We start from the raw sequence: 19,492 nt of genomic DNA on the forward strand, positions 1-19,492 counted from the left end.
GCTAGAATCTCCTACGGACATTGAGGGATACCTCTGTACCCGACAGAAATGCTTCCCTGTGAAACTCGAATGCCCACAACAGCAGGCCAATACTTTTAAACCATCCAGTGCCTGTGGGTAGAGCAAACTACTATCTCCATAGCTGGACCACTTAAGCCACATGCAGTGTGCACATCTCAGAGACTTCAGCAAAAGCAGCCAACCGAGCACAGGAGCATAGGCAGAGGCCAGTCTGCCCACCAGTGTTGGTAGGCGAGTACAGGGGAGTGTGGAGTCCCAGGTGTGAATGAGTGGTGACATTCCCACATGTGAATATGAGTGGTGACATTGTAGCATGTCGTTTCATATGCACTTCAGCTGTGCGCCACACAACCTCCCATCATACTGAGACAAAACTTTGACCACCACCAGATGGATTGAATCAGTGAGAGGTGGAGCAGAGCTCAAGGAATCTCTCAAAGCAAGACACAGAGACAGCCTGGTAATGAGGAATAAAGATACAAGTTTAATGAAGCAGGAGGATTAGGGGAGAGGCCAGTTCTAAACTGACAGAGGGCTCTGTGCACTGGTGGGATGGGAATGGCCCCCCAGTTTAGAAGGACTAGAACCTATGGCCTTGATGTGTCTGCCAGTCCTGCCTCCTGCTTGTGGGAGATGGGAGCTCTCAGCTGGGGCTCTAGCCACCCGTTGCCACGCCTCCCTTCCACCAGCATGGCCCCCAGCCCCCTGGAACTGGAAGGCCGGCTAATCTCTCATATAAATTGCCTTGGTGTCTTATCAAAGACTTGTGGACAGCCTCTCGGGAACGACCCTGGCAGCAGCGCAGCCCAGCGGAAGTGGGGAGCTGCTGTTGGAGGTGAAGACGCCCTGACACAAGCTGAAATCATAGCATGAACTGCCCAGGCCAGACTGGCCTAAAACCAGGTAAGACACAAATCCCTTTAAATAGAAGTGTAGTCCCAATAAAAAATTTCTACTTTGGAAGAAATTTCTGGAACCACATGAAATGTAGGCATGTGGACTAGCCTACTGGCTAGCAGGGTCCTGTAAACACAATGGTATGTACCCAGCCTACGGGCATTAAGGCCCCTGAAAGTGGGACCCATTAACAGGCTCAGAGGCTCTGCCTAAGGGACCAAGAGCCTCTGCTGGCCCCAGAGCCAGAGAGAAGGTAGAACCTGTTGCCAGTCAGCTGTGATCTGGCTAGGACATGGAGGCCCAACACCCTCCTCTACCCAAAACCAGGTGCTTCCACTGGCCACACTCACATAGGTAAGTGGACCCTGGGACATCCAGATGTCACTGTGGGGTAGGAACAATCGTCAACACCAGGACTTTATTGAGAAAAGTGGAGACAGGACTGGGATCGTTGGGGTGGGCCTGCCTGCTGCTCACTGCTGTCTGTTCTGCTGTGACTCATCAGGACCTTAGGAATAACCCCACCATGAAGGCACCACCTCTCCTTTGACACGAGGACTCCCCATCACTGTCTGTGTGGCTGTCTCAGAGCCTACAAGGCAGACACCAGGGACCTCAGATACCCCTTGCATGGACCCTCAGGCCATGGTGGCCCTGTGAGGACTGGTGCTTTGCAAGCATGGGCTCTGACTTGCAGGCTGCACGTGACCCAAGGGCTGAGAGAGCGCAGCACTGGCTCAGCAAAGCTCTATTCCTGGGCCCTCAGACTTTTCTCATTTATCTCCAACTATTTAGGACCCAGCCCACAGCCCAGGTTGCACATCCATTTCTCCAGGGACCAAACATCCCAGCATCCAGGACACTAGACATTAGCTCCTAGACAGAGGGGAGTACCTTGCTCCATGAATACCACCCACTCAATTGATAGCTGCTTGTAGCCACAAGACTGTTTCTACTGCGTGTGCATGTCGTGTGCAGGCCAGAAGATAACACTGGGCATCTTCCTCTACTGTTCATCTTGAAACAGCATCTCACAGAGCCTTTAAGGTCACTGTTTAGGCTGGCCTGCCTCAGTCTGCAGCTCCAGTGTTAGGGTTGCAGGTATGATTGGCTACGGCCTTCCTTTGTTCTGTATGTTTGGGTGGTACTTGAACTAAGGTCTCATCTGCCCCAGGCCAGGACTGTCTCCACTGCAGCTAGTCTGGGACACGACATGAGTAGGCAGAGCTGGACGACACCCCTCTCTAACCACCAAGAGCATGTCATTTGAAGAACATACGCACATTGACTATCTTAAGACCAGCTATGGAGACTGCTGCTGAACATTACAGAAAGCTATGCAACGCTTGTCTTTATTGATGCTGTGTATTCTGTTCATTTCCTTCTGTTCTGCAATGTATGCAGAGTTCAGATCAACAGAACCACAAGGTCACCATCATCCCCTGTAAAACAAGGCTGGCCTGGCAAGGTCACACCCTCAGAGCCCCGAAGCTTGCTCGGTCTGCTCAGCCCAGCCCAGGAGTGCGGGCTACAAAGAAACAGCACCAACCGAAACTGCCTCAAAACAGCAAGCAGCTACATGAGCCATACAGAGCTCCACCCGGAGAGCCCCAGCAATGATGTGAAGGCAGGTCCTACCTGCAGGCCACCCTAGAGATCCCCAGGGACGTCACTGTGGGCACTGACAGACGTGTGTGGTGCTGTGGGTCAGTGTGTCCTTCAATGTGAAGGTGCTTCCACACAGCTATAGACTCCTCAGCTAAGCTACCACCACCTGTCTTCCCTGCAACCCAGCAGGAGCCTGTTCTCAGTGACAAAGGCAGTCTCTGGGGACCAGAGACTGTTGAGCTAGTGGTGGGGACTGAGCTGCCACGATCTCCCTCCCTAGGGATGAACCAGGGAGAAGGGGGAAGAGAGCTGTCCATGGGGCCTCAGGAATGAGAGCTTCGGCCATGTCCAAGGTCAGCAGCTAAGGGCTGACTGCCCCAGGCATGCCTTTTTGGTCTGTTCCGGGGACCCTGGGAGGGGGCTCCTTTGCCGCTTCTTCTTCAGCTGCTGCTGCAGTCTCTCTTCCTTTTTCTTCAGGTAAGAGGTCATGTTGTCAAAGGTGGCCTTGTACAGGCTTCGGAAGCCATCATCTGCACCAACAGAGCCTATGACAAGGACAAGAAGAGATGCCAGGTGAGTGACTTGGAACGTGGCCCAGGGGCCAGCACTACCTCCTCTCACTGGGTGGCCTTGGGAATTCTACCTCCCTGATACCTCAGAGACCCTAAACCTTATGTGACCAACCCGAGATCCACACTCAGGCTGGACCTTATGTGACCCTTGAGATCCACACTCGGGCTGGACCTGGGGACTTGTTCCAACAGAATGTTGAAGGGAAGGGGTAGAGGTGGGAAGTAGGGACTAGGGATTGGCTGACATCCTGTCTGCACTTCCTGAACTGAGGGAGCATATCAGTGAGGCTTGAATCTTCCAACCATCTCCTGCGCAGGAATGAACCCTGCCCAAGGGGAACCTGAGACAGCCAGAGTCAGTCAACACCAGTGGATGGCAGGTGGTCATCTACAGAGGCCACAGGAGCTCTAGGACACCAGGCCCAGAGCAAGCCCTTGGCAGGCTGTGGCTCTGGGTAAGAGCATGCCACACTGCAGTAGAGTTCCTTGAGTGTTAAGCTCAAGCTCAGGTGCTACTGGCACAGCCCCTCAGCCAGTCTCACCCTAGTGAGCTACATGCCAAGGACAATCAGCACTGCATGCTAGAGAGGACCCTTAGGTCACCCTACCCTGCAGGTGGGTGTGGTTCCCTGACCTCCAGCAGCCAAGGCTCAGGATGCACAGGCTAGCGTGGTGCTTCTCCCTGTCCTGTCCACATGTGCTCCATCTGTGTGTGGAGCATCTTAGACATGAAGACAGGCTTTGGTCTGAGTCTGCACCAGGTACATCAACAGAACCAGACTGAGCAAAGTCCAGAAGAACCCATAGCCGGCCAGGCAGAGCATGAGGAAGTATAGCAAGCGGGAGGCCAGCAGGATGGCTCAGGAGGGAAAGCACCTGCGCCAGCCTGACAGGCTGAGCGTCATCCCCCGTAGTAAGAGATGCTGTAGAGGCTGTCTTTGATGTGCTCTGCAGATAGGGGTCCAGGGTGAGCAGCCGGGGCCAGAGGATACATACCTTCCCCACCTGCCCCACCTACCACTTTTATTTCAACTCAGCACAAGCTAGTCATGCTCCCAGAGGAGATCTCAACTGAGAAACCGCCCACTAGACGGCCCTGTGGCAAGCGAGCCAGCCTGCAGGCTTCAGAGGGCATTTAGACCACAGCTGGAGCACCCCGGAAAGTCTAAGAACCCTAACTTCTAAGAATCGGCTTTGCAACATCTTTTCTGAGTAAGAGTTTGTTTCATTGAGACTGGGTCTGGGTGGACCTGCCTGGATGAGCATCCTCTGGCCAGTAAATACAATAGTGGCCACCCCAAGCAGCAACTGAGTCACTGCCCTGGCCCCCCACCCCCACCCCTCCTCACTGCACGGCAGTAGCATACCTTGTCTGCATTACAGACCCTGTTCACAGAGATCTCACCTTCCAGCATGGCCCAGCTCTCCCGGAGATGGCTGCAGAGTCTCGGGGACACAGCACCGTCTGGAGCAGCCTGCAGGTGACAAGTGAGCAGGGACTCAGAGAGAGCAGGCAGAGGCCTGGCGGGGCCAGCCTCAGACACAGGTAGCTGAAGCTGACCAGAGTTCCCAGTGCTGTCCTACCTCACCCAAAGCCTTACAGGATTGGCAGGGACTTCCCGCAGCCCTCCCCGCACATCAGTATCCAGCAAGGCCCTGACACAGGCCTGCACACAGGAAGAACACAACCATGTCAGGCCTGGTGCTGCCTTCGGCAGTGTGGGAACCTCCTGTACACAGAGGCACCAGGACCCAAGCCAGGGCAGACAAGCTGCCTCAGGCTACAGCCTTAGGGCCTAGATAGATGGGATCAAGGCTGTGGGAAACCTCAGCCCCACCCCGCCACACCCCACACCCCACACCCCCAAGACACCAGGATCAGACCACGGAGCTGCAGGGTGCTCTCACCTGCCACTCACCACCCACGGGCCTCCAGAGCACCAGGGGGGCATCACGGCAGTCCTGTAGAACCCACAGCCCCTGGGCCTCCTCAAATACGACATCCCACACTCGGTGAGGGAAAGTCAGCCGCTGTCTGAACACCAGCTGCCGTCTGCTGGCATCAAGCTGGAAGATGAAGACCACGGGAACGCTTTCCAGGAGAGAGAGACCGGTCATCAACACAGCAGCATGCCTACGTACCGTTCTCACAAGACATTCTGGCCCTAGGCCTGCCTATACTACCTGGAAGACCCTGAGCCACCCACACTCTGGGAGATGGTCCAAGCTCTGGAGTTACTTGTTTTATAGTAAGAACTAAGACAGGATGAAGAGTGAAATGGCCACCCCATTCCAAGTGTGGATGTCAGTGTTTCTCAACCCATGGATCATGACCCCTGGAGGGATCAAATGACCCTTTCATGAGGGAGGGAGGGGGATCACCTGAGACCATTAGCAAACATATTTACATTACAATTCCTAACAGTAGCAAAATTGCAGTTATGAAGTAGCAACAAAAGTAACGATGGTTGGGGTCACTACAATATCAACTATAGTAAAGGGTCTCGGTGTTAGGGAGGCTGGGTTCTAAGGAGGCTGGGTCCTAAGGAGGCTGGGTTCTAAGGAAGGCTGGGTTCTAAGGAAGGCTGGGTTCTAAGGAGGCTGGGTCCTAAGGAGGCTGGGTCCTAAGGAGGCTGGGTCCTAAGGAGGCTGGGTCCTAAGGAGGCTGGATCCTAAGGAAGGCTGGGTCCTAAGGAGGCTGGGTCCTAAGGAGGCTGGGTCCTAAGGAAGTTGGGTCTAAGGAGGCTGGGTTCTAAGGAAGGCTGGGTTCTAAGGAAGGCTGGGTTCTAAGGAGGCTGGGTTCTAAGGAGGCTGGGTTCTAAGGAGGCTGGGTCCTAAGGAAGGCTGGGTTCTAAGGAGGCTGGGTCCTAAGGAGGCTGGGTTCTCGCCTCTCCAAACCTGTAGTGTTCTCATGTCTAAGGAGAGCAAAGAGCAACCCCAAGCCTCACAGAGCAGAATGCAGAGCACCAGAGACCTGCCCCAGCACTGAGAAGGGGCAGCAGAAGGAACCCCTCAGTTATACCCAATCCCTCAATCTGCCCCATGGGTGCCAACTCGCCATGGACACTGAGACCCGCCGTCTTACCACTCACACAGAAGCACCACATAGCTCTCCTGTCCCCAGAATGCAATCCTGGATGCGGCCAACCCCTGCAGGGAAAGCAGCTGCTTAGCCAGGCTCTGCTCCCAGGGCACCTAAACACCCTTCTCAGCGGAGCCTAAGGGCACAGGCACCGTGGGTCCCACATAATGCCAACTCAGGGCAAGAGTCCACAGAAACAATCTGGAATGACCAGGAGGGGTGCAGCCAATGCCCTGTCCTCACACATGACCCCAGCGGTCCCTGCAGGCCTGCGATATGCCTCCAAAGCTACGGCAGGAAAGCAGGACACATGGGAAGAGGGGCTATGATTAAAGACACAACTGTCCATGCTTCCCAGGATAAAAGGTGATACACACAGGAGCTTCAAGAAGTCCCAAATCATCAAGTGTAGAAAAAAAAGGACGTGCCTCTCGTTGGCTGGCCCAGGGGAGGGCAGGCACCATGCCACCCAATTTTAAGCTGAGCAGTCCAGGAACACCCTGAGGAATCATGGGTACACAGGAGGTGCCAGGGAGACTCCATGAGCACAGAGAATGCTGACGTGCCCCTGGCACTGACAAAACACGGTGAGGCTGTCTGCCATCATCATTTAATAGTCAAGTATGCCCGGAGGCCTTCCTATAAGCCAGCCCGTGTACACACAAAGTGCGATGTGAATTGTTCCCATCAGGCGCCGCAGAACTGGGAATCCTGTGTGTATTCCCTAAACTGTAAGAAGCCAGATGCTTGCAGCAAGGAAACATTTCTAAAAAATGATGTCCCCATAATGAGAGCAACAGGAGGTGGCTGGCAAACACTCGGGTACCTTGTGGCCTGTCTGCTCTCCAGGCTCCTGTAGGCTGGCCAGGTCACAGCACTGCAGCTGCCGACCGCTTCTGTACTCCCAGAGTCTCAGGGTGCCATCCTGTACAGACAGAAGGGCTACATGTGGGCTCAAGAGGTCCGCCCAGAAGCAAGAAAGGAGGGGAGGGGAGGGGAAGGAAGGGGAGGGGAGGGGAGGGGAGCAGGACGCTGAACATGGCTGGGTGCAGACAGAGCCCCTATGACAGCTAGGGCTCCCTTATGAAGAAAACTCTCTGCAGAGTACTGAAAGCTAACCAATTGTGCCAGGGCACCTAGGAAAGCCTCCATGATGACAGGCGAGTCAAGACACCAAGCCATGGCCCAGCAGGCAAAGGAATCAAGACGGCCAGACTCCCCTGCTGAGAAAGTCCACTTACACCACATGCTGTGCTGGGAGCAGGCAGGCAAACACACATGGGCACATAAACTATATTCACAGCCCCGAAGGAAGACTCTCCCTCTAGTGGCCACGACAACAGAGACTGACCGATGGACTTGGCATCCTAGTTGGGGACAAGAGGCTGGATACTTTCTTTTGCTGTGACCACCCAGCAGCAAGCACACCACTTACCCCAGAGGAAGAAAGCAGCAGCTCGGGATGACTGGGCACTACAAGGATGCGGCTCACAAACCTGTGGGGAGCAAAGCCAGGTCACCCAACACGGGAGGGAGCCTCTCACCCTGCTCAGAAAGGGAACCACTGCCGACCTAACCCGTACCAGCGAGTACTGAGAACACGGCTGGCACGTGTGAGTCTCCAACATTACACATGGGCCAAGGGGGTAGGGCCCAGTTCTGCCAGAGCACTGTCACGTGCAGCTCTGCATGGGGACACTCACCACCTCACTCTGCTCCACAAACCTGCCTCCATGCAGGTCAAAGCCACACTACTGAACACTCCGAGAAGACCCCAAGAGGCCTCTGTGAAGCCACCCGCAAAACCCAGCCTAGCTCTGTGGCTCCCAACTGCACAGGACAGCAGCAGCTACTCTGCCACCAGATGTACGCCTGAGCAAGCTGGCTCTCCAGGAACCCTACACCTACCCTGCAATCCCTCTGGCCAGGAACATGACCTCCAGTGCAGGCAACAGTGTTGCCCTTCGCCCAGCTCCTCTTATATTGTTTTAATGTATGAGTGCCCTGTCTGAATGTATGCCTGTGGGCCAGAAGAGTGTCAGACCCCATTACAGATGCTTGTGAACTACCATGTGGGTGCTGGGAATTGAACTCAGGACTTCTGGAAGAGCAGCTGGTGCTCTTAACTGCCGAGCCATCTCTCCAGCCCCTTCTCCCAGCTCTTAACAGAGACTTCAATTGTTCACAAGACCCGGGGCTCCTACCATGTTGGTTCACATGGCTCCCTTCATCCCCATTACCCCAATACCGAGTCACTAACTCGACCCAGACCTGGCCCGCAGCCGGCCTTTGACCAACAGCTGCCATCTCTTAGGGGACCTAGTTGTCCCCTTAGGCCCTCCAAGAGGAATAAGCTGTGTGCATTCCATAGGCCCAAGTCACAGCAAGTTCTCAGCAGCTAAGAATGGGAACCAGTTTTCACAAGCTGCACTACACTGAGCCATCACAGAAAAGGCCACAGGTGAGGTTCCATCCCGGGCACTGCAGAAATCCCAAAGGCTAACGGGTACTGTTCCTCTCAAGTCACTGTACTCGAGCCTGTGGGGGTAGAGGGGTAAAGTCCCCACGGAAGTAGGCAGCAGGAGGCAGAGAACGGCGAAGAGGAGCAAAGGCTGCCACGTAAGCAGTAGTTCCACAAACCAGCACAGGGTCAGGAGCCTGCGGCAGGAGGGCATTGCCTGCCCACCGGACTGAGGCTCAGCAGAACCCAGCCCGAAGTTCTCAATGAGAGACTGGAGAATGGGCTGAGGAGCACTAGCCCAGGAGGTTAAGCTCAAAGCAACTGCTTCAAGCAGCCCACAGCCCTGGACTTCTGCAGCTCTCACACCCATGGGAGCCAAGGGCCTGATACGGCCTTCTGAGTCTCCAAGTAGCATGGCACCCCTACAGTCTACCAACAGCACCAGTGCCCCAACCACCCTCATCTATCAGACCCAGACTTCCCTGTCTGGATAGGGGACAGGGTTGCACTCACTCCGTGTGTCCCAGGCAGAAAGCCTCGATGCTGTGTGGGGCAGCAGCCCAGCTGATCCGAATCTTCTCATCCCGGTCTGCAGTGAGCACAAACTGGTCATCAGGACTCACAGCCTACATCACCAGGGGGGACAGAGAGAGAGCCAGTCACTGGGCAGCCTTGCAGATACCATCAGAATGTTTGGATTTTCTCCAGGCCACCCCGAAGGCTTTTCAGGGAGCTGAAGTGCAGCTTGGAAGAGCCATGGGAACTGGCAGGGTGCAGAAGGAGCCCCCTACTGTGGGAGGGTCCTCAGAAGCGCCAGCTCCCTTTCTTCAGCTTAGATGAAGACCAGAGCCATACTGCTATACACTAAGACCTGCTCCACCACCACCCCCCATACCCGCTGCACCCCTCCCATCCCCCACACTGTACCGCAGCAGCCAGAGTCATACTAAGCAATGCACACAGCCCTTGATGCCACCTCAGGCTGTCTCAGTTCTACAGGCAGGACGCCAGGGTCATGGCTAAACCCTAGGAGGGGTAAGAGGGGAGGACCACAGGCCAAGTAGCTCTCACCACTCCCCTGCACTGCCCAGACTGTGGTCCAGGGGTACACAATGAGCATCTCCCGCCTGTCAGTGCCACTCCAGCCTCCTGCTCTGGGATCCCCATGCTTCTCCCACCTGGCCCTGTCCACGGACATCTCCAGCCATGACTGGAGTGGACAGTGCTGCCTATGTGCTCCCGCATACCACGTCTAGCAGCATGGAGAGGTGCCCAAGCTCCAGCCTGCCGCATCCATCCGGCTCCAGCACGGAGAAGGAGTAGACGTCTCCAGACTTGTCAGCCACCAAGATGTGGTCCTCTGAGGCTGTGAAGGTCAGGGCGGTGCACCTCCGCACCACCGTCCTGCAGAGTCAGAGAGCTGAGCTGCCTCGTGCCCCAAGTCAGCACAGGCCCTCCTCAGACCCTAAAGCCAGAGATGGTCCCAATTTAAAATTGTGAGCTACACTCACAATGCTCTGACATCGCCTGATGCAACAGGGTAGCTCACACTGGGCCTCACGGCTGGTGACTGTAAAGCAGGCCTCCCTACATGGCCTTGCTCGGCTGGGGGCTGGTCACATCTGAACAGTGACACTAGGCTGGGATGCTCCACAGGTCTGGGTAGTTGGTGTGTTTTTAACTGAACAGTTCTGAATTAGGAAGAACTAACAGGGTCTGGCCCGCCCTGTTGCAGGTTGGGAACAGAATCTGCCCCTTAGACTGCAGATGGTGGTGCCCCACACATAAAGCAACACAATGAGCCAAAACAGACAGTGCCTTCAACCTAGTCTACTTTTAGAATTCCCCTCAAAAAAGCGAAAGGCACAGCCGGGCGTGGTGACGCACACCTTTAATCCCAGCACTTGGAAGGCAGAGGCGGTGGATCCCTGAGTTTAGGGCAGCCGACTTTCAGGACAGCAATGATTACACAGGGAAATCCTGTCTTGAAAAAACTAAAACATAAAAACAAAGACAGGCAGGCACACACCAGACATCCCAGCACTGCAGAGGCTAAGGACGAATGAGAGTTCCAGGCCTATGTCACGAGCATTTGCTATAAAACACCACGTGCCTTGCTGCGTGTCTGAAAAGCTCTCAATAAAATAAATGCTGGAGAAGTTGATCCCTACCCCAGAACCTTTTGCTGCTCATCTGAAGGAGACAAGTGCTAGCTGTGCTACGAAGCATATATGCTCTCTGGACCCCCGCCTTGGAGTCTCCCCACCCAGCAGGACCACATGGCTCGACCCATTCCTACTCCCACCTCACCCCACCACATCTGTGACTCTGCCGCTAGGTCTGAGCCTAGAGTCAGGACGGCCACGGGTCCTATCAGGCTAGCACACCCTTACAGTGGCTGTTGGTGCCCATCACACCCAGAGCAATGGGAGCCACAGGCAATGGCAGAGCAGCCATGAGGCAGCCAGAATGCTCAGTACAAGACACGGGGACAGTGTCGGAGACCACTTAAATCTGTCCTATCAACCCATTCACAGTACAAGACACGGGGGACAGCGTCGGAGAACACTTAAATCTGTCCTATCAACCCATTCACAGTACAAGACACGGGGACAGCGTCGGAGACCACTTAAATCTGTCCTATCAACCCATTCACAGCACTCCTTGGCCCAGGCCCCACAGTAAGGCACCCAGATTTCCCTGGTAACTGCATCTATCGTTCTGACCCTGCTCTGCAGTGCACACACCCTCACCACAGAAACCCTGCCCTTCCCTTTGTAGCTCAGCACGGGCTGTAGCGATTGATTGCTGAGGAGCTGATGCTGGTACAGGACCCACGGCCCCACGGCCCCACGGCCCCACGGCCGTGGGTTGGCCATATGCAGGCCTGAGACAGACCCTGACACTTGAGGACAGTGTTCCACAAGAGACAGAGAGCAAAGGGAAGGAGCTGGCTGCAGCGCTACTCTCCTCCGTCTGTCTGTCTGCGAAGCTGCAGAGTAGGTGCTCCAGAGGGAACAGGGAAAAAACAATTAGGCTCTGGCTGGGACCAATGAACCAAAACAAATGGCCTGAGCTGCCTAGCAACCAGGCCTGCATAAATGGGTTCAATGAGCAACTGCGCCAAACTCAAGCACAAGCTCTAACTGGGGTCCAAACAAACCACCAACGGTGAGACCTGAGGACTGTACCTGCCCCAGAACTCGCTTCCTGTCTGAGACTTCCCATGCCGTCCGCTACTACTCAGCTCCCTCCAGGCAGAAATGTCCGTGATACGGCACCAACCTCTCAGACTATGGCACAGAGGCAACGCCAGGAAGGTACCCATCCGCTGTGGGTAAATCCTGGGGCTAGAGCCCAAGTCACATCAGACCATCAGATGAGAAGTGTGCAGGGAGCTGAGGCAGGCACCCCACTGAACCCCATACTATGCGACAGGAGGTGTTAGCATATCCCTAATCTTCTGGTCTCAAGATTTACAGCCAAGAGCCCCACAGAACAGTAGGCTCCCCTCTGGTGGGCTCCAATGGAGGGAGAAAAGGGTAATTTCTGTCAACATGTCACACTGCTGAGCCCTGAAGCTCCCATTTACGTATGGTGCTGCCCCAAGCCAGCCTTCTGAGCCACATAGGTCCTGCCAGGCACCAAGGATCTCAAAACACCTGCCACAGCTGTCTGTCCACAGCTCTGCCAACCCAGTGCAGCGCCAACAGCCTCTCCCTGTGCTGTTCCTTTCTGTAGGACACTTTCTAGAATGCTCCAACTGCACACACAAGATTCTTGTTCATAAACACACCCACCAAAACTAAAGGCTTCATCTGTCCTTTTGTGCCTTGTCTTTGGCTGGCAACCCTGGTCTCTGGCCCAAAAGGCAAATAAGGGGTTCCTGGCCCATCAAGTGGTAGTCTCTATGGCCCTACCACTCTGAACGGATACACTGTCACCCACAATTCAATTCTCCCACGTAAGACTGAGGGGAGAAGCCAGGTGTGGTGGCCCATGCCTTTAAACCTGGCCCTCTCTGACTGAGGTCCAGCCTGATCTTCCAGGACAGCCAGGGTTACAGAGAAACTCTGTCTAGAAAAACCAAGGAAGCAAGGAGGGAGGGAAGAGAGGGGAGGGGGAAGAGGGGGAAAGGATGGAAGGTGGGAGGGAGGGGAGAAAGAGAGGAGAGAGAACAGAAAGAAGGAAGGTAGAGAGAGACTGAAGACAGCAGCTGGATAGCACTCAGGCCTCAGCCAGGGAGGCCCAGAGCAGCCTGGGGTCCCCAAGGTTATGCAGAACACACAAACCAAATACATGCAGCTGCTGGAGCCAGGCTGCACGACAGGGGTGTAAAGGTCTCCTTCCATCCCAAGGGAGCAGATTCAGAGTCCAAGGAGATCTGTGCCCAGGATGTACAGTGGCACCAGAGGATAGAGTACAGCATCCTCCAGTGTGAGGGGACTGAGTCACCCCCACCCCACATGCTTGCTGCCATCCGGATCAGACCTCCCTTCTCTCTTCCCTTCCTCACGCTCATCCCACACTCGCCCTGCCGTCGGATTTCCCAGACAGAATTTTAATTTATTTATTTGTTTGTTTGTTTATTTATTGGGTTTTTCGAGACAGGGTTTCTCTGTGTAGCCTTGGCTGTCCTGGAACTCACTCTGTAGACCAGGTTGGTCTTGAACTCAGAAATCCGCCTGCCTCTGCCTCCCGAGTGCTGGGATTAAAGGCGTGCGCCACCACGCCCGGCTGGGAAGGACTTTCTTTACTTGCCCTACTAACTTCATGAACCCAAAATTCCAAAGGAGTAGTTTTCTCAATTTCTATTTTTCCAAAGAGCTCTTACCTCCTCTTACTGAAAACAAAAACAAAAAACCAAAAACCCCTGAAAGATACAAATGAAGTTCACAAAATGGGAACAACCAGCCAGTGTGCAGAAAGCCACACTGCCTCACTAGCAGTTGAGATCGAAGATTTGAGAATGCTGCAGGATGAGAAAACACACTTAGAAACTTGTGCAGGAGCTGGAGAGATGGCTCAGCTGTAAAGAGCTCGCTGCTGCTGCTGCAGAGGCCCCAAGTGGTAGGCCACAAGCACTGAACTCCGCTCCAGGGGTTCCGATAGCCTCTTCAAGCCCCATGCACATACTCAGTGTAGACACTGTCAAGCACTAGGTCCCGTGCACCCACTTAGTGTAGACACAGACAAGCACACCATGGGCCTGCCCAGTGGCACTCTACAGCCACGGCCAAGCCCAGGCTGCGACCTCTGCATGCCTGCAGCCTGTACTGGTGCTGCTGCCTCCCAAGCCACAGCAACTACATCCGTTCTCCCACACTCCTCCATCCTAGGAGGCCCTGGGGCTCCTTGTCAAGTCCCCTAGCTGTGCTGCTGGCCGGCTATACACCCCCATGATCTAAAAACAGAAGGTCAGAGGACTGTCTGAGCTCACACCCAAGGGCAGCCTACAGCACAACCACCACGTAAGCTTATGTGAGTCACATACTGAGGGCTAAGGGTGCAGGCCAGTGGAGAACATGCTGTGAGCACAAGGGGCTATGTCCCTAGCACCTAACTAACAAGTCACAGATCACCCACCCCATTCCAGGCTGGCACATTAGAGCCTGTGCCGTCATGGGTGACCAGGTGATTCTTGTGCCTACTTCTGCAGTCAGTCTTTAACCTAGAAGGATCCCCATCACATTCTCTTAAAACCCTTCTGAGCATATGTGTGGGTTCCTGTGTGTGGATATAAGCATATGTGGGCTTATACACAAGTGAAGCACACGCGTGAAGGACAGAGGGCCCCCTCAGGCAGTACTCTGTGCATGTGTGGGTTCCTGTGTGGATACACGCATGTGAGTGCTACAGCACACACGTGAAGGACAGAGGACCTCCTCAGGCAGTATTCGTGCTTTCTTTTTGTTTGAACAGCATCTCCCATTCTTTGCCTCTGCACACACAAGGTTAGCTTGTCTGCAGCTTACAGAGGTCTCCTGCCTCTAGCTCCATCTTAGCTGGAGTGCTGTGATGACAGATGCATGCCTCCTATGTCCAGCCTTATGTGGGTTCCAGGACAAGGCTTGCTGCCAAGCCAGAGGACCCGAGTTTTATCCTCGGGATTCGAACGGCAGAAGGAGAAGTGACCCAAGCACACATATGTAGGTACATGTGTATACACACACACCAGCGCACACAAATAAGTAAATGCAAAAAATAAAGCCAACGATGTCCTGCTGGTAAACTGTCTGTCTGTGGGAGGGCCTGAGGAAGCCTGGTACATCGAGTGTCCTTATGTTAATTTACTGTGCTGTTTCTCAACAGTACACATTTAACACCATCTAAGATGCAAAAACATACACACCAGTGGGCAATGATTCTCTAAGCTGGCTGACAGAGGGCAGATGGGTATATGTGCTCTTGACGACACCACCTAGTAGCCAGAGAGTTTTTTGTTTTTTTTTTTTAAATTTGATTTTTTTTTGCTTTTTTTTTTTTTTTTAAAGATTTATTTATTTTATTTGTATGAGTACACTGTAGCTGTCTTCAGACACTCCAGAAGAGGGCATCAGATCTTGTTACGGATGGTTATGAGCCACCATGTGGTNTGTAGCTGTCTTCAGACACTCCAGAAGAGGGCATCAGATCTTGTTACGGATGGTTATGAGCCACCATGTGGTTGCTGGGATTTGAACTCTGGACCTTCAGAAGAGCGGTCGGGTGCTCTTACCCACTGAGCCATCTCACCAGCCCGAGTTTTTTGTTTTTTAACTCATCTCTTAGAAAATTGGGTGAACTAAAAACCCAAAAAGCCCAGCTGCCGCTCCTGAATACCAGTAGTTCAAAGGCCACGCCCATGGCTACCCTGACTGGATGAGTGTGTAATGTTCCACAGGCTCACATGCTTGAACACTTCATGCACAGCAATGGCGTGGTTCTGAAGGCTACAGGACCTTTAAGAGAGAAGGCCTAGCTGACGGACCCTGAGAGACACTGTCCAGCCCTGCTTTCTGATCCTAACACCTGCAGATGACCCAGAGCACTGTAAGCTCTGCCTGCCACACCTGTGCATCCTGACGCACCAGCACCACGCCTGCCCCGAAGGTGCAGCCCCTGAGCGACCAACCAGCCAGAATAAACCTCCTTCGCTTGAGTTGCTTCTGTCAGGGATTTTCAAAGGACCACAGAAAAACTGGATAAACCCAAGCTCAGTTAAATCAGCAGTGGGGTGGGGACGGGGGTAAGTGAGGCCCTGGCTGACTCTGCTCGGTGTGCTGATGCCACAGAAGAATAGAGATTCAGGAGACCCAGAGCATCTGTATTAGGTTGTTGGAGACAACAAAATGGTAATCTGCCCAGCACTATGTACCACAGGTGCATGCACCCCATTCACAGGGACAAGATGGCACCGAGAAAGGGCAGAAACACAGAACTTGGGAAACACAGATTCACACACAGTCTCCTACTCCTCAACATCATCACCACCTACATTTTCCTCCCTCGTAACTCTGGGCCCATCTCCCTCCCTGCACACTGCCTTCAGAAACAGTGGTGAGTGATGCAGAGTACTTATGGAACTCCTGGAGGAGAGGACCAGAATAGTCGCTGTGCTCCTGCCCAGCTGCTGGTCTCGCCCAACACCTAGCCTGCCCTTTATCTTCTCCTCAGACACACAAGGATGAACCTCATCACCTAGCTTTCACATGTGCAACACCCACTTCCACTTACCCAGAGCCCCGACACTTGGAGCATGAGCTAATTAACAGCCCCACTCCTGCGGGCATGAGGCTGCAGCCCTGTGGAAAGCAGGAAGGCACAGCGGCACTGTGTCACTGAGTGCTGGCACTGCAGCCTCCGCACAGGCTATCCTCATTGAACAACCCAAAACTGGCGGCTTAACCCTCACACCACCCAACAGGTGAGAGAACGGGCCCATGCCACCCCACATGCTGTTAGTTTTCAGTCGTTGCATACCTGACACTCAGACATTGCCATGGTTTTGTACGGAAAAGAATCAGACGCTTACTGTCATCCGTTAAAGCAAAGTAGTGGCCAGACTTGGAGAAGGTGGACGCCAGAATCGAGTCACTCCCCCTGTCTGCGGGCTGCCCGTCCTCCCTGAAAGGGCAGGGAAAGAAAAGGAGACAATTAGGCCTCATCTGAGTTGCCTGGCTTGTCAATTCTAACACAGGTGAAGTGGGAGATGCTTGGTCAGTCAGTTCATGCAGCCAGAGCGGGATGGCAGACTCAGGGGACCCGAGGAAGTTCACAGAACAGCTCTAATTTCCCAAGCGTGAACCCCAAATCAACAGGCTAACATCCAGCGTAGACTCGAAGGACTCTCAGCCATCACATGGTCTAGTCCTCACAGTCATGGACTAACCCAAGGCCAGAGGCAGGGGCAGATAAAATTAATAACAAACGGAGTCCCAAGACCAAGCCACCATACAAAACAGTCACAGGCTGCTCCATCCTATTCAATTAGTTAATTCCCCACACCTACCCTCAATGCACTGCACCCTCAATGGTCACTGTTACTTTAAGGAGCCGGCAACAAAAATGAATACTAAAGAAATTAAAATTAAAACAAAATAAAAACAAAATCTAAAAGTATTTGAGAAGGTCCTACCTATTCCGAACGCCTACATTTAAAGTTACTTCCATGTTTCTCTCTGAAATGGAACTTAGCCTAGCCCCACAGCTAGGTAACCAGTGAGTGTGCTATTCCCCGGGCTCACTGCTCAAACCACAAGTGAACGTGTTTCCCTGCCATCTTACCCTTTATCTTCTGGCGCAGCCTTCTTCTCTGCAGTACTGCAGTCGTATGTGAAGACGCAGTCATCGTCACTAAAGGGAAGAGACAGGAGAGAGTATCTTTCTCTTGGAACAACAACATTCCATCGTCACTACATTATGGGTCTTATCCATGACAGAGAAGAGCCAAGAACTGCCATTGCTTAACCTCCTAACAGCATGCATCAATCAGCATGCCATGGTATTCTTAATCAATGTAATATTCTTCCAGCCGCCAACCTGTTGATTCTAAGGAAATTATGTTCTGATACTGTTTCTTGTTATGGTGGTAGTTTCTCTGTGTAGGCTGGGCTACACAGAGAATATATATAATGTTCTGCCTGCATGTATGCCTGCACACCAGAAGAGGGCACCAGATCTCATTATCTATGGTTGTAAACCACCATGTTATGTCGCTGCTGGGAATTGAACTCAGGACCTCTGGAAGAACAGCCAGTGCTCTTAACCTCTGAGCCATCTCTCCAGCCCTCTGGTATTATTTTCAACTCAGCTTTCCTCCTAAATGTATAACTGCTGAGGCTGTCTATACAGAATTCAGAATCAAGTCTCACCCGCCCCCGTGAGCTTCAGGCTCTTACTCACATGGGAATCACACACTTTCCAAATCAGAACTTAAGCTCCCTTCTTTTGCTCTGACCCTGTACCCTGACCCATTAAAGCATCCGGTGCTGTTGACAACCTATAAAGTGGCAGCACCAAAGACTTTTCCAGTTAAACTCTCAACTGCAGAAAGAAGAGTCATTTTCCAAGTCTGAAACTTTGTTGGCCAATGGCATTCCCCAAAAGGCACACATTGAGGAACATTCCTAATCTTCACATGTCAAAGTACCAAAGCTAAACGGGAATGAAAAAAAAAAAAAAAGAGCCAATACGGACTGCCACTCATCTAGGTTCGTGGTACTCAACTACTTGCTCAAAGAATCCTTTGACCGAGCACAACGTATACATAAAGTCAGAAATAACATAAAGCAAAACTCTATGTCGAGGGTCTCTAGGGAGATGCCCACTTCAGGTTCTGCGTGCGTCCTGGGTTTGGGAGGAGTCGGGTTAAGAACCTAAAATCCCTGAAGAGTAACTACAGCCCGGTTGCTGGACGCAGACCAGGGAGAAAGCACGTTTTGTGCTCAGCGAGAGAACCTGTTCCCTAACACATGACCCTCATCAGGGAGGTTCCAAGCGGGTCAGGACTGAACACCAGGACCCCCCGCCCCCAAGCCTGGGCACTGCGACACCCACGTGACTTAGCCCTCCCGACGCCGCGCAGGCGCCTCAGAGCCCGGAAGTACCCCTACACTGAACAGAGAGCGCCCCGGACCCGCCGTGCAGGTTATGGGGCGATGGGCCGTGGTGAAGAGGCGCCGAGGACAGGGAATCCGGGAGGACACGGACACTGCCGCTCCGGCCCCGCCGCCCTCAGCCCGGGCCTCTTACCTGCCCGCAGTGGAGAAGGCTAGGAACCGGCTGCCTCCTCGCACCACCAGCGTCTGGGCGCACAGTGCCAGCCCCGCAGAGCTCGCCATGGGCCCGCCCGCCCGCCGCCTCCGGACACGTGCGACGCCCTTCCTGCTGGCGCTTGTCAGTGATGTCACTCGGCGCCACGCGAACGCGGGCCAGGAGCATGCGCGCAGGGCGTGGTCTCATTTGAGCTCAGTGGGAGGTGCTGATGCTGCAGATCTCCCCCCCCCCCCCATGCCTTTGGTGATTGACTTTTCTGCCCGTCAGGTTAGGTGGTTCCTCTTGGACGGAGTCTGGTACTCAGTATGCTGCTGTGTAGCATCAGTATTGGATGGTCAGGCCCAATATGTAGCCCTGTGTGCGTACGAGTCACTGGAAATGTGCGACTTATCGTCCTTATTTAAGACAAAATCGGCTTGGACCCCAACTGTCAAACGAGTCTAACGGTGTGCCTGCCCAGATCACCAAAAGACTCGTTCCATCCATCCCAGTGACTCACAACGTCCAGAATACTGTGGTCTCTTAATAGGTTGGTTGTGAACCCCCAAGACAGCTCCTAAAAAGATGGTTTATCTGCCCCACCCACCCAACACA

At 53.6% G+C, this 19,492-nt stretch overlaps 1 protein-coding gene across 2 annotated transcripts; it reads right to left on the minus strand.

Annotated features, from left to right (window-relative positions):
• Nucleotides 1–482: 482 nt before the first annotated feature.
• Nucleotides 483–19,191, minus strand: Wdr4 (WD repeat domain 4). Of its 2 annotated transcripts, none has more exons than XM_021221277.1 (11): nt 18,875–19,191; nt 17,408–17,476; nt 16,604–16,747; nt 9,889–10,045; nt 9,155–9,267; nt 7,616–7,676; nt 7,007–7,105; nt 6,184–6,248; nt 5,007–5,190; nt 4,504–4,573; nt 483–3,071 (listed from the first exon to the last, which is right to left on the minus strand). In XM_021221277.1, the coding sequence occupies exons 1-11, from the start codon at nt 18,961–18,963 to the stop codon at nt 2,881–2,883; spliced, it is 1,242 nt and encodes a 413-aa protein (XP_021076936.1). In that variant the 5' UTR covers nt 18,964–19,191; the 3' UTR covers nt 483–2,880. The 2 variants fall into 2 exon arrangements, with proteins under 2 accessions (XP_021076936.1, XP_021076937.1); XM_021221278.1 differs by having other exon boundaries at nt 484–3,071; nt 16,656–16,747; nt 18,875–18,958.
• Nucleotides 19,192–19,492: the final 301 nt, after the last annotated feature.

The sequence above is a fragment of the Mus pahari genome, chromosome 21 (genome assembly GCF_900095145.1).
Source record: "Mus pahari chromosome 21, PAHARI_EIJ_v1.1, whole genome shotgun sequence".
Taxonomy (NCBI): Eukaryota; Metazoa; Chordata; class Mammalia; order Rodentia; family Muridae; genus Mus; species Mus pahari.

Bases quoted from the DNA above. Each gene is read 5' to 3' on its own strand.
- Wdr4 (XM_021221277.1), bottom strand. From the start codon at position 18,963: ATGGCGAGCTCTGCGGGGCTGGCACTGTGCGCCCAGACGCTGGTGGTG. The intron at 16,748-17,407 runs GTAAGATGGCAG...CTGCCCTTTCAG, and splicing joins GCTGCGCCAGAAGATAAAGG to GGAGGACGGGCAGCCCGCAG. The intron at 7,677-9,154 runs GTGAGTGCAACC...TGCTCCCCACAG, and splicing joins TTCTGCCTGGGACACACGGA to GTTTGTGAGCCGCATCCTTG.